This window comes from Somniosus microcephalus, chromosome 11 (genome assembly GCF_052327205.1).
Source record: "Somniosus microcephalus isolate GS21.2 chromosome 11, FLI_Smic_1.0, whole genome shotgun sequence".
NCBI lineage: Eukaryota > Metazoa > Chordata > Chondrichthyes > Squaliformes > Somniosidae > Somniosus > Somniosus microcephalus.
The window spans coordinates 8,944,805-8,958,619 of NC_140997.1; the positions used below are offsets into that span (position 1 = coordinate 8,944,805).

At 46.1% G+C, this 13,815-nt stretch overlaps 1 protein-coding gene across 8 annotated transcripts in view; it reads left to right on the forward strand.

Annotated features, from left to right (window-relative positions):
• Window positions 1-8,579: 8,579 nt before the first annotated feature.
• The window catches only part of arhgap17a (Rho GTPase activating protein 17a), a 154,819-nt gene continuing 149,583 nt past the window's right edge, over window positions 8,580-13,815 (forward strand). For 4 of the 8 annotated variants that reach the window (XM_086000119.1, XM_086000118.1, XM_086000122.1 and 1 more), the window contains exon 1: window positions 8,581-8,987. In XM_086000119.1, the coding sequence (XP_085856245.1) occupies window positions 8,935-8,987 (53 nt within the window). In that variant the 5' untranslated portion in view covers window positions 8,581-8,934. Of the gene's footprint in view, window positions 8,988-13,815 lie in introns of all 8 variants that reach the window. The other 4 variants (XM_086000117.1, XM_086000121.1, XM_086000120.1 and 1 more) reach the window with 2 other exon arrangements.

Genomic DNA, 13,815 nt, shown 5'->3' on the forward strand with positions numbered 1-13,815 from the left:
GAATACAGAAAATTCAGAGGGGAAATGAAAAAGGAAATTAAGAGGGGTAAAGAGGGAGTATGAGAATAGACTGGCAGTTAACATAAAAATAAATCCAAAAGTCTTCTATAGGCATATAAGTAGTAAACGGGTAGTAAGAGGAGGGGTGGGGCCGATTAGGGAGTAAAAAGGAGCTCTACGCATGGAGGCAGAGGGCATGGCTGAGGTACTAAATGAGTACTTTGCATCTGTCTTTACCAAGGAAGAAGATGCTGCCAAAGTCATACTGAAAGAGGAGGTAGTTGAGATATTGGATGGGATAAAAATTGATAGAGGTACTAGAAAGGCTGGCTGTACTTAAAGTAGATAAGTCACCAGGACCGGATGAGATGCATCCGAGGATGCTGAGGGAAGTAAAAGGTGGAAATTGTGGAGGTACTGGTCATAATCTTCCAATTCTCCTTGGATACGGGGGTGGTGCCAGAAAACTGGAGAATTGCAAATGTTTCACCCTTGTTTAAAAAAGGGTGTAAGGATAAACCCAGCAACTACAGGCCAGTCAACTTAACCTCGGTAGTGGAGAAGCTTTTAGAAATGATAATCCGGGACAAAATTAAGTCACTTGGACAGTTGTGGATTAATTAAGGAAAGCCAGCACGGATTTGTTAAACACAAATCGTGTTTAACCAACATGATTGAATTTTTTGATGATGTATCAGAGAGGGTTGATGAGGGCAACGTGGTTGATGTGGTGTACATGGATTTCCAAGAGGCATTTGATAAAATGCCACATAATATGCTTGCCAGCAAAGTTGAAGCCCATGGAATAAAAGGGACAGTGGCAGCATGGATACGAAATTGGCTAAATGACAGGAAACAGAGAGTAGTGGTGAATGGTTGTTTTTCGGACTGGAGGAAGGTATACCGTGGTGTTCCCCAGAGGTCGGTACTAGGATCACGGCATTTCTTGCTATATATTAATGATTTGGACTTGGGTGTACAGGGCACTATTTCAAAATTTGCAGATGACACAAAACTTGGAAGTATAGTGAACAGTGAGGAGGATGGGGATAGACTTCAAGAGGACATAGACAGGCTGGTGGAATGGGCGGACACGTGGCAGATGAAGTTTAATGCAGAAAAGTGCGAAGTGATACATTTTGGTAGGAAGAACAAGGAGAGGCAATATAAACTAAATGATACAACCCTAAAGGAGGTGCAGGAACAGAGAGACCTGGGGGTGTATGTGCACAAATCGTTGAAGGTGGCAGGGCAGGTTGAGAAAGCGGTTAAAAAAGCATATCGGATCCTGGGCTTTATAAATAGAGGCATAGAGTACAAAAGCAAGGAAGTTGTGATGAACCTTTATAAAACACTGGTTCGGCCACAACTGGAGTATTGTGTCCAATTCTGGGCACCGCACCTTAGGAAGGATGAGACAGCCTTAGAGAGGGTGCAGAAAAGATTTACAAGAATGGTTCCAGGGATGAGGGACTTCAGTTACGTAGATAGACTAGAGAAACTGGGATTATTCTCCTTAGAGCAGAGAAGATTGCGAGGAGATTTGATAGAGGTGTTCAAAATCATGAGGGGTCTAGGCAGAATAGATATAGAGAAACTCTTCCCATTGGCGGAAGGGTCGAGAATCAGAGGACACGGATTTAAGGTGATTGGCAGAAAGTTCAAAGGCGACATGAGGGGAAACTTTTACGCAGCGAGTGGTTATGATCTGGAATGCACTGCATGAAAGGGTGGTGGAGGCAGACTCAATCGTGGCTTTCAAAAGGGAATTGGATAAGTACTTGAAAGAAAAGAAATTGCCGGGCTACGGAGAAAGGGCGGGGGATTGGGACTAGCTGAAGTGCTCTTGCAGAGAGCCGGCACGGGCTCGATGGGCCGAATGGCCTCCTACTGTGCTGTAACGATTCTATGATTCTACTACAATTTAAAATATAAATACTACACTTTATAATACTTGTATGAAGAAATAATACACCGACTTGCATTTATATAGGGCCTTTAACATTGTAAAACGTCCCAAGACGTGGAAATATGTGACATTTCCATAGGTAAAGCATGATGACAAAATAACATCAAGGTATAGTTCCAACTGTGATTTTTTGGGACTAGAGAAACTAGAATAGTAGTAATTGCCATCCATTTTTATTGTACCAACGTAATAGAAGCATTATGAACAGGGTTAGAAACATAACATAGAAACATATAGGAGCAGGAGTAGGCCATTCGGCCCTTCGAGCCTGCTCTGCCATTCAACGAGATCATGGCTGATCATCCAAACCCTAGCACCCGGTCCCTACACCGACAGCCATCCCACCCAAGCCCTATCCCCGTAACCCCACGTATTTAATCCCCCCTAACACTAAGGGTCAATTTTTTTTATCATGGCCAATCAACCTAACCCGCACATCTTTGGACTGTGGGAGGAAACCGGAGCACCCGGAGAAAACCCACGCAAACACGGGGAGAATGTGCAAACTCCACACAGACAGTCACCCGAGGCCGGATTTGAACCCGGGTCCCTGGCGCTGTGAGGCAACAGTGCTAACCACTATGCCACCGTGCTGCCCATGATGATAAGACAAATTAAGTTAGCCATTGAACAGAACCTTGCTTGGGATATTTATCATGTCACATAATGGGATCTGGAATATCCTGTATAAGTTCCAGTGGACTGCAATGGAAACAGTGAAATATGCGCATTTTTAAAAATTTAATCACACCAGTAACTGTCTTAGCACTCTCATTTTTACCACTGGTATCCCAAACTCCCAATACGGTATACACTCTTGTGTGTTCTAATGGCTGAATTGGTGACATCAGGGTGATCTACTGGATAATTTATTGCTATGGCGGGAATGAAAAGTTTTTGTCCATAGTAAAGGAATGCTCAAACAGCCTTAAATAAATGCAAGATGCAGGCAACTGCAGCCATTTGATTAGTATGGGGAAGTACAAATGATGTCATTCGGCTGTGGGATGGACAGTCGTAATTAAACACGCTCTCTCTTAGGCAGTCGTAAATGTTAAATCTCAAGAGTTTAATAACCTTGCTTGTATAACAATTAAAAGAGTACGCAGGAGACAGAGTTCAGTTCACAGCCATCACTTTCCAGAGAATCTTCTCAATTAAATGCACTCTATTTCCCATAGTGCATTGCACATCACAACTACGGTAAGCTATGTGGGACAATTCAAATACAACATTCAAAATACACAACATCTCCTCCCCTCTTACATTAGATGTCCCAATAGAACCACAACATTTTTAAAACACAATAACCTGGGAGTGAGGTAGACTTCCTCCAACCATGGCTACACCCATGGGGATTATTCTGCCCCAGATAAAGGGTAAGCCTCTGAACTATAAGTTCAAACGTATAGGGGCCCGCCGCTCTCTGGTAGGATACCGGCGTTCAACCTGGCTCTCCAGTTCATTGTCTCTCACAGGTGACGTCAACACAGGTGTAGGCGGCTGAGGTGCCTGTATGCAGGTCTCCCTTGCTGAAGAGGTAGGGGCTGAAGCGGCTGCTTCCTCAGAAGGTAAGCCTCTCGATGTAGAAGGCGGATGACCCACAGCGTCACCCAATGGCAGATAAACTGCTGTTGGTGGTTCAGTGGGTGTTGCTGCACTTTGTAGAAGCTGATCGGTGTGTCTCTTCCAGACAATGTCCTCGGGTGTCTGTACAGTGTAGGATACTGGACCAATCTGTGCAATGACAGTAGCAGGAACCCACTTAGGTCCACCACTGTAGTTCCGTGCCAACACATGTTCACCTGGACTGAAGACTCTGTCTTTGGAGCGTTGTTCACGTCGCTTGATCTGCTTGTCCTGCTGATACTGTACCACGTCTTTCACCTTTGGCGGTTTCAGCAGGTCGAAGTTGGTTCGTAGCTCTCTTTTGAGCAGTAGAGTGGCAGGTGATGCTTTTGTGGTCGCATGTGGTGTGTTCCTGTAACTCAACAGGAAACTATTCAGGCGCTGATGAAGCGTTCCCTGGCCTTGCGATGCCTTCAGAGAGTGTTTCATGGTCTGAACAAACCTCTCAGCTAGACCATTGGTCGCAGGGTGGTATGGTGCAGCCCTGATATGTTGTACGCCATTCACCTGCAGGAATGTAGCCATTTCTTGTGACACCCACTGTGGACCGTTGTCTGAGACAAGTTGCATCGGAGATCCAAATCGGCTGAACACCTCACCTAACTTCGATGGTCTTCTCAGCGGTGGTGGACCTCATTACAGGAAACATTTTTTTATCCGGCACCAACGGGACCGACGTGGTGCCGGTTCATCAAAAATTCCGGATAACCGAAAGCTATAGTAAAAGATACGGAGCGGAGAGCTCCGTATAAAGCAACAAACCCTGTTGCTTAGCAACAGGTTCAAAACAATTGCCACAAGTTCCAAGCATCTCTGTAGCTTAGCAACAGCTGCAGCCACACCCTTGCACAGCAACATATCGAGGAAGGCAAGTAATAAAACTTACCTGAACCTACTCCTGAATTTTGCCGGTTAACCGAGATTTCCGGTTATTTAGGTGCCGGTAAATCGAAAGTTTCCTGTATAACAACCTCTGGCCACTTACTGTGCGCGTCAACAGCCACCAGGAACATTCTCTCCTCGAATGGACCTGCAAAGTCTACATGAATGCGGTGCCATGCTTCCTCCGGAAAGTCCCAGGGGTGAAGAGGTGCAAGCTGTGGCACATTACGAACTCTCTGACATGAGGAACAGGTTTTAGCTTTGTCCTCAATCTGTCCATCCATACCCAGCCACCAGAAGTAGCTCCTCACTATTTCTTTCATACTAACCATTCTGCAGTGTAGTTGCTGTAACACTGGTTTCTGTAGCAATGGTGGAATAACCACTCTCCTCCCCCACAGCAAACATCCAGACTGCACCGACAGTTCATTTCTCCTTAAGAGATATGGTTTCAGGTTTGGGTCATCGCTGTCAGGCTTGCCCCTGACGATAATGTCCAGCACTGCAGACAACACTGGGTCGTTTCTGGTGTTTCGTCGGACCTGTGTCGAAGTAACAGGCGCGTTCTCCACCTGCCTAAAATAGCAGATGTCCATGCTACGCCTCATAGGCTTGGTGACAGGCAGCGGCAACCTGGAAAGACCGTCGGCGTTGCCGTGCAGGTCATACTTGCGATATCTAATGTCAAATGTGTGTGCGGACAACAGCAGCGCCCACCTTTGCATTCTGCTCGCAGCAAGTGACGGAATCCCTGTATGTGGCCGAAGATGGTCGTGAGAGGGCGGTGATCTGTTTGTAGGGTGAACTGTCTCCCGTACAAATATTGGTGAAATTTTCGAATGCCAAAAACGATGCTCAGTGCTTCTCGTTCCATTTGGGTGTAGTTAGTTTCAGCTCTGTTCAAAGTCCTAGATGCGAATGCTATCGGCTTCTCTTCTCCGTTTGGCATGATATGAGAAACGACCGCTCCCACACCTTATGACGATGCATCGCAAGCTAACTGTATTGGTAATGAAGGGTTAAAATGCGTCAAAGCCTCTGACTTCAGGAGCGTGTCCTTTGCTGTCATGAACGCCTCCTGGCACTTGTTAGTCCATTCCCACTTCTTGTCTTTACATAGCAACCAATGCAGCAGCCTCAGCATCGAGGCTAGGTTCGGTATGAACCGTCCACAGTAGTTCAGTAACCCTAGAAAAGAACGCAGCTGGCTGATATTTTCAGGTGCTGGGGCATCCACGATTGCCTTGGTCTTGGACGGTGCCTTGTGAAGGCCTGTGGCATCGATCACATGACCGAGGTACTCAACTGATGCCTGAAAAAAAAAATCGCATTTATCCCTGCGAACTTTGAGTCCATAATCCCTCAGTCTCTGTAGCGTTGCGTCCAAGTTACACAGATGGTCTTGGTCATCACACCCAGTAACTAAAATATCATCTAAGTAGCACTGGACTCCAGGCAATCCACTAAGGATCTGGTCCATAGCACGTTGGAAAAGCGCTGGAGCTGATATAATTCCGAAAGGAAGTCGACGATACCTAAATAGGCCCTTGTGCGTCACAATAGTCAGCATTTCTCGTGACTGTTCATCCACATGCATTTGCAGGTAGGCTTGACAGAGGTCGATTGTGCTAAACTTCTGGCCCCCAGCAAGTCCCGCAAACAAATCATCAATATGGGGGAGCGGATATTGCTCCACTGACAATACAGGGTTAACAGTTACTTTAAAATCTCCACATATCCTAACTCCACCCCCTTTCTTGAGCACTGGTACGATGGGCGTTGCCCATTCACTCACGCTGACTGTTTCTAGTACTCCGCTTTCAACTAGGGCTTCTAAGTCAGCCTCGACTTTTGGTCTGATGGCATAAGGTACGGGTCGTGCCTTCATGAACTTAGGTTTGCTATCCTGCTTAATACGAAGCTTCACAGTAATATCTTTCATGCTACCCAGTTCTCCATTAAAGACTTCTGCATGTTTCTTTAAGATGGCGGGTAAGCCTGGATCATTGTGTGACATCATGTAGACTGATGACCAGTCTAATTTTATTCTCTCCATCCACGAACGTCCCAGCAAGGAGGGGTAGTCTCCTTTAACTACGTAGAGTGGTAACTTCCTAGTTTGTCCATTCAACTGAACTGTGACCTCAGTGATACCGCTCACGGTTACTCTTTCACCGGTATATGTCTTTAACGCTATGTTAGCTGGCTGAAGTGGAAGGTGCTTTAATGTCTTTTTGTAGACTGTCTCTGACGTAAGAGATACTGTTGCCCCGGTATTGATCTGCATTCGCACAGGCTGCCCCTCTAGCAAGGGTGAGACCCAGTAGCCATGCGAATCCCCAGCTACAGTCAGCACGTTCAGTGATAGATCCTCCTCTGAAGTGTCACTTGTCTCTGTTTTGTCCTGGTCTACTGAGCGGACATGCTTCTTTGTCTTTTGTCTGAATGTTTTTTTTTTCCTTCCGTCTTTGACGTTTTCTGCGCGCTGAATATGTCCCTTTTTACCACAGCTGTGGCAATCCATGTCCACACACCAGCATGCAGATGCAAGATGCCCCGTTTTGCCACAACGGAAGCATGGCCCTTGGCTCTCTGTTCTTACTTTGTGCACTTTTTCTGTTGCACCCAACTGTTGAGCTTCCTTAGCTGCCAATTCCATGGAAATACTGATTTCAATGGCCTTTTGTAGAGTCAGATTACTCTCCGTTAATAGTCTCTTCTGTATGGCTTCAGTTCTCATACCACACACTAGCCTGTCTCTTATAGTATCATTTAGCACATCATTAAACTCGCAGTGCTCTGATAGTCTTTTTAGTGCAGCTGCAAACATGGTCACTGTTTCTCCTTCTTCCTGGTTACGCCTGTGGAACCTAAACCTCTCAGCTATGACTAGGGGTTTGGGTGAAAAATGCCCTTTTAGTATCTCCACAATTTCGCTATATTGTTTAGTCCCTGGTTTATCTGGATGCACTAAAGTACACAAAAGATTGAAAGTCTTTGGTCCCATCACACTGAACAACGTAGGTACTACTTTGTTCCCTCCAATGTCATTTGCTTGTGTGAAGTATTCAAATTGTTCTGTGTATGAGCTCCATTGTTCGACATTCTCATCAAACGGTCCAATGTTACCGATAATTCCAGCCATTTTCCTTCTCTCAGGCTCCTAATTATCATTCACTAAGGATCCTTCCAATGTTGAACTCAACTAAAATCACTATCAGTTATTTAGTGCTTCAATTCACAGATCGTTTCACAGTTGAATAAATGTCCTTCCTGATTTACTCACTGCTTTTCCTCCCCTTCCATAAGTCGTTAGTACCTTATACGCCGTCTCGTCTTCCCGCCATTTCAAGCTCCTTTATCCTCGAGCCAGCCTCACTTTAATTAACTGTCCACGGCAAAAATAACAGTTGTAAACACGTAAAACCCGACTATCTTCCGCACAGCAGAGCCACGTAAGTACAGACGTCCTCGTCGCCACTTTTGTTAAATCTCAAGAATTTAATAGCCTTGCTTGTATAACAATTAAAAGTACGCAGGAGACAGAGTTCAGTTAACAGCCATCACTTTCCAGAGAATCTTCTCAATTAAATGCACTCTATTTCCCATAGTGCATTGCACATCACAACTACGGTAAGCTATGTGGGACAATTCAAATACAACATTCAAAATACACAACAGTAAACACGTGCAGACGGTGGGTGGGTGGGGTGCTTGGGTTGACGTGCGTTCCTTGCGCTGCCTGCGCTTGGCACATTAAACACACCTCTTAGATTACTCTCTGGACTTTCATTCCTGCTAACCATTAGGGATCATCCATAATTGCACTCTTTTACGCACGAGTACAGATTTGACTTCGTTTTTTTGTTGAAAATTCCAAATATGAGTATTATTAAAAGAATATATATATATTTACACACATACATATGGAGCATTACCTGCTCTCCATTCTGTACACTCATGAAAATGTTGATAACTATGGGTGGGTGCTCTACTCACTCTCTAGCACAGTGTGTGTCCTGGTTAGACTCAGGACTTTGAGCCGCAGTGTGAGACTTTGGTGTTGGAGCCAATGTCCCGCTCCTGTTGTTGTTTACCCGCCCCCCTGGTAACGGAAGCGGGAGGCGGAGGAGCTTCCGGCTGTTCCTCAGTTGGGTGGCGGTGTCCGCTGGCTGAGTGAGTGAGCACCATCGCACCGGAGAGGGAGCGAGCAAGAGGCCCCAAAGTTACAGACTGCTCGATCGGCGAGTCGGAGCCCCCGCAATCACTCACTCACTCACTCAGCGAGTGTGGAGGGAGGCCGAGTGTCGACGCGCTGACGGCCCCGGGCCCCCGGTACCCCGATCCCGGCCCAGCCATGGTGCGCACGGCGGCCCGCGGCTGCACGCCCCACGAGCGCTGACTGAGCTCGGCACAGAGAGGAAACGCGCGAAAGGAAGCGGCCGGCAAAGACCATGAAGAAGCAGTTTAATCGGATGCGGCAGCTCGCCAACCAGACTGTCGGCAGGCAAGTTACCGGAGCCGCCACTCCCGAGAGCGGGCGGCAAGTTTGTGGGGGGGGGGTCGCTGGAAAGTTGTGTATGGGGGAGAGAGAGATTGACACTCCGGCTCCGGGGAGTCACATCTACAACTTTCAGCGGGCTTGTCCCGTCGATCGCCACTGCGTGTGGGGAAGGCGCCGGCTCCAGCCGAACCCCCCGCGTTCAGCTCGGCTGCACCAAGGTGGCCTCGGCCCATCAGTTTCATTTTCTTCTCCAGCTCAAAGCTCCCTTTTCGAGGGCGGCGGGGGCACCGGGGCTTCAGCGGAACCTTTTGAGTTTTTTTTATAGATGGTGCTTATATCTGTGTTGGCGTTTGCCACACATTGTGTTGTGGTTTTTATGTAAAGTAGCGAGGCGACGGCAGATAAGTGTTGCACTGTTATCGTGTCGGTAGGTTTCAATGCAAATCACGTCATTAAGTAAAGTACCTGGTTTGTGTAGCTCGGCGCTGCTGTCTTTGTTAAGGTGATCTGCTTAAGTAAAGCTGTCACTAGTGTTGACCAACGCAAGTTATTGAGAGCCCTAATGTGCACAAAGTGATGTGGGACATTGAGTCCGGCAACAAAATAGCAACTTTATGAAAAGTGGCGGAATTGTCCTAGGGGCTGGGTTTATGTCGCTAACGTGCTGTGGCGCACAATGTGAGCGAGTGGTTTGAACATCTATCTCCAAGCTGTTCGGATGATGAAATGATGGGGCTGTAGAATTAAACGTAACACTTCTCGTTGTGGCCCATTTGATCTTCGCGCTGAGTCATCCCAAGTGGAAGAAGTGACCGACCTCCCACGTGCAGATCCGCGCCTGGGCAACAGGCTATTCCGACAGCTCCCAGCCGCAGACCACTCCTTTGCCCCGTCCTGCGTTTTGATCCCTTGCAGCAGCGACCCAGCCAGAGTCCTCCTTGCCAAATTAGTCAACTACGACAGGGTTGCCTGAACATCTCTTACCTCATTCCCTTTCCGCTGGTCATTGATTTTGTACCGTTTCGGTAACAATTGAGAGGAAACACCACCCTCTTTAATGAAAAGAAATCCGACGATTCCTTTTTAGATAACTTGGGTGATCTGGAATTTCTCAACAGTGCCTATTTCATTGCTGTTTTGCTGTTAGTAGTGCAGTGCAAATTGTGCACAGTCACTTCTATAATGCACTATACAACTTCTGCTACCTTCTAGTTTATGCAACTGAAGAATTAAAATAAGGATATAAACTGGAAATCTGAAATTTAAAAAGAGCAAGATGCTGGGAATACACAGCATGTTTATCAGCGTCTGAAAAGAGAAGACAGTCAATGTTGTGAATGTATAATCATCAGAACTGAAAATTGAAATGCAGCATTGGCCTGTATGAGGTTGGCCCCTGTTATCTCTAGTTCTCAGTTGGTCGTATTGTGTGGGGGGAGACGAGAAATAACAGAAGAGTTGTGTAGGGATAAGAACATAAGAAGTAGGAGTAGGCCATTTGGCCCTTCGAGCCTGCTCCGCCATTCAATAAGATCATGGCTGATCTTCTACCTCATCTCCACTTTCCTGCACTATCCCCATATCCCTTGATTCCCTTAATATTCAAAAATCTATCGATCTCTATCTTGAATATACTCAACGACTGAGCTTCCACAGCCCTCGGGTAGAGAATTCCAAAAATTCACCACCCTCTGAGTGGAAAACATTTCTCCTCATCTCAGTCCTAAATGGACGACTCCTTATTCTGAGACTGTGACCCCTGGTTCTAGACTCCCCAGCCAGGGGAAACATCCTCCCTGCATCTACCTGTCAAGCCCTGTAAGAACTTTGTATGTTTCAATTAGATCACCTCTCATTCTTCTAAACGCTGGAGAATATAAGCCTAGTCTACTCAATCTCTCCTCAAAGGACAATCCCCCCATCCCAGGAATCAGTCTGGTGAACCTTTGTTGCACTCCCTCTATGGCAAGTGTATCCTTCCTTAGGTAAGAAGACCAAAACTGTACACAATACTCCAGGTGTGGTCTCACCAGGGTCCTATATAATTGCAGTAAGACGCCTTTACTCTTATACGCAAATCCTCTTGTAATAAAGGCCAACATACCATTTGCTTTCCTAATTGCTTGCTGTACCTGCATGTTAACTTTCAGTGATTTGTGTACAAGGACACCCAGGTCCCTCTGAACACCAACATTTCCCAATCTCTCACCATTTAAAAAATACTCTACTTTTCTATTTTTCCTACTAAAGTGGATAACTTCACATTTCTCCACATTATATTCCATTTGCCATGCTCTTGCCCACTCACTTAGCCTGTCTATATCACCTTGAAGCCTCTTTGCATCCTCCTCACAACTTGCATTCCCACCCAGCTTTGTATCATCAGCAATTTTGGATATATTACATTTGGTCCCCTCATCCAAATCATTGATGTAGATTGTGAATAGCTGAGGCCCAAGCACTGATCCTTGCGGTACCCCACTAGTTACAGCCTGCCAACCCGAAAATGACCCGTTTATTCCTACTCTCCTTTCTCTCCGTTAACCAATCCTCAGTCCATGCTAGTGTATTACCCCCAATCCCATGAGCCCTAATTTTGTTTAATAACCTCTTGTGTGTCACCTTATCGAATGCCTTCTGAAAATCCAAATACACCACATCCTTGGCAGCAGCCGCTGACACATCAGGGTATTAGAGTGAGTCACTCTTTTCATCAGAACCTGAATATCATCGGCTTTTGACCGTGGAAGGAGAAATGTTTGTCTGTTCTGTCTGTGGGAAAAGATTTCAAACATCATTGTGACTGGAAAAGCACCGAGACACACACACAGAGGTGGAATCTACGAAGAAAGTTCTGGAAGACCTTAATTTTAATGTCGTGGAAATGACAGATGAGACAGCAACTCTCGATGGCGGTGATAACTTGTTCACATTTGCTATTGCGATGGAGGCCACGACGACCCGCTGTAGCATGGCGGACGGCAGCTCCTCGGCGGGAGGCTCGGAGGTCGAACCGGTAGGAGGGGAGGCGGCCAGTGGACCGAGGGCGGGAAAAGCAGGCCCTGGAACGTCGGACACCGTGGGAGGCTCGGAGGTCAGACCGGGTGGAAGGAGAGCCAGGGAGAAGCAGGCCCCGGGACGTCGGTACCACGGCGGCTGAAGATTGTCGGGCAGGAGTGCGGGAAAGGCGGAGCGAGGCGAGAGCGGACCCTATTGTGATGGCGCCGATGAAGATGGCTGCCGTCCTTGCGGGCTCCGTGCGTACCAGGCAGCTAAGTGTCCTTTGCTGATTGGTGCACTCGGCTCGTTAAGAAAAAAGCATTTCACTGACTGGATTTCACTTGTTGTATTTGGTTATGTGACAAATAAAATTGAAATTGAATTGAATTCACTGGTTCCCCCTTATCTATTCTGCTAGTTACAACCTCAAAAAATTCCAACAGATTTGTCAAAGACGATTTCCCTTTCATAAACCTGTGTTGACTCTGCCCAATCCTGTTATTTTTCTAAGTGCTCTGTTACCACGTCCTTAATAATAGATTCTAGCATTTTCCCTACTACTGATGTCAGGCTAACTGTCAATAACTGTTTATCTGAGTTACAAATTGTAAAAATTGAATGAGTCTGATGATAAATTGAGTGTCACGAAAATGCCTTAACAGTGTCATATGAACCTGAGATTATGTTGGATCTATTTTGATGTGTTTTACTGGAGCATTAAATTATATTGTTGCAGATATAACTGGTTAGTAGGAACCGCCTGTGGAGGAAACACACGTCAATGAATGGCAGCAGATCTGCTCATTGTGCTGTGCTGCCACACCAATTTTACACATTCTAGTCTCTCAGTTTGACTCAAGTAGATTTATTCCAATTCTAACCATGGGTTGTGTGTTGGATGGGTTGTTCAAGTCTCAGTGATTTGAGACCAAATCTTGTGTTGGCAGTCATTATTTGGTCAGGAGGATTGTCCTGATTAGTAGCAGCAAGGCAGTTATAAACCACATAATGGTGGGTGCACTGTAAGGGGTGTGAAATGTTTGGTAAATACAGTAGACTCTTTTTGGTTACCTTGAACTGATTTAGTATCTACTGTACTCGCATGCACTGGTATTTAATTTTTGTGCCCTGTATTGAATAACAGAAACATAGAAACATAGAAGATAGGAGCAGGAGTAGGCCATTCGGCCCCTCGAGCCTGCTCCGCCATTCAATGTGATCATGGCTGATCATCCAAATTCAGTACCCTGTCCCTGCTTTCCCCCCATACCCCTTGATCCCTTTAGCCTTAAGAAATATATCCAACTCCTTCTTGAATATATTTAATGAATTGGCCTCTACTGCCTTCTGTGGTAGAGAATTCCACAGGTTCACCACTCTCTGGGTGAAGAAATTCCTCCTCATCTCTGTCCTAAATGGCTTACCCCTTATCCTTAGACTGTGACCCCTGGTTCTGGACTCCCTGACCATCGGGAACATCCTTCCTGCATCTAGTCTGTCCAGTCCTGTCCGAATTTTATAACATGTCATTAGGTCTGCCTTTCTGCAGCATACCTGGCTGAACCTTGGATTACGATGACACTAAAACACCTACTTGAGCTCTTGTTTTCGGATGCTGACTGCACCATTAGAGTAGAATCTCAATAAATATACAACTAGTTCACAAAGGATGAGTGCACCAGAACTTTTGTCTGTAAAGGAGAAAAATCACTTGTGCTTTATCTCTTTAAACATCAAATTTTGACCTGATGCTGAAATTTGGGATCGTTCCACCTGGGTTGGGTTAATGTGTATTTGGACACAACTATAACAAGAATATAAATCTCACGGA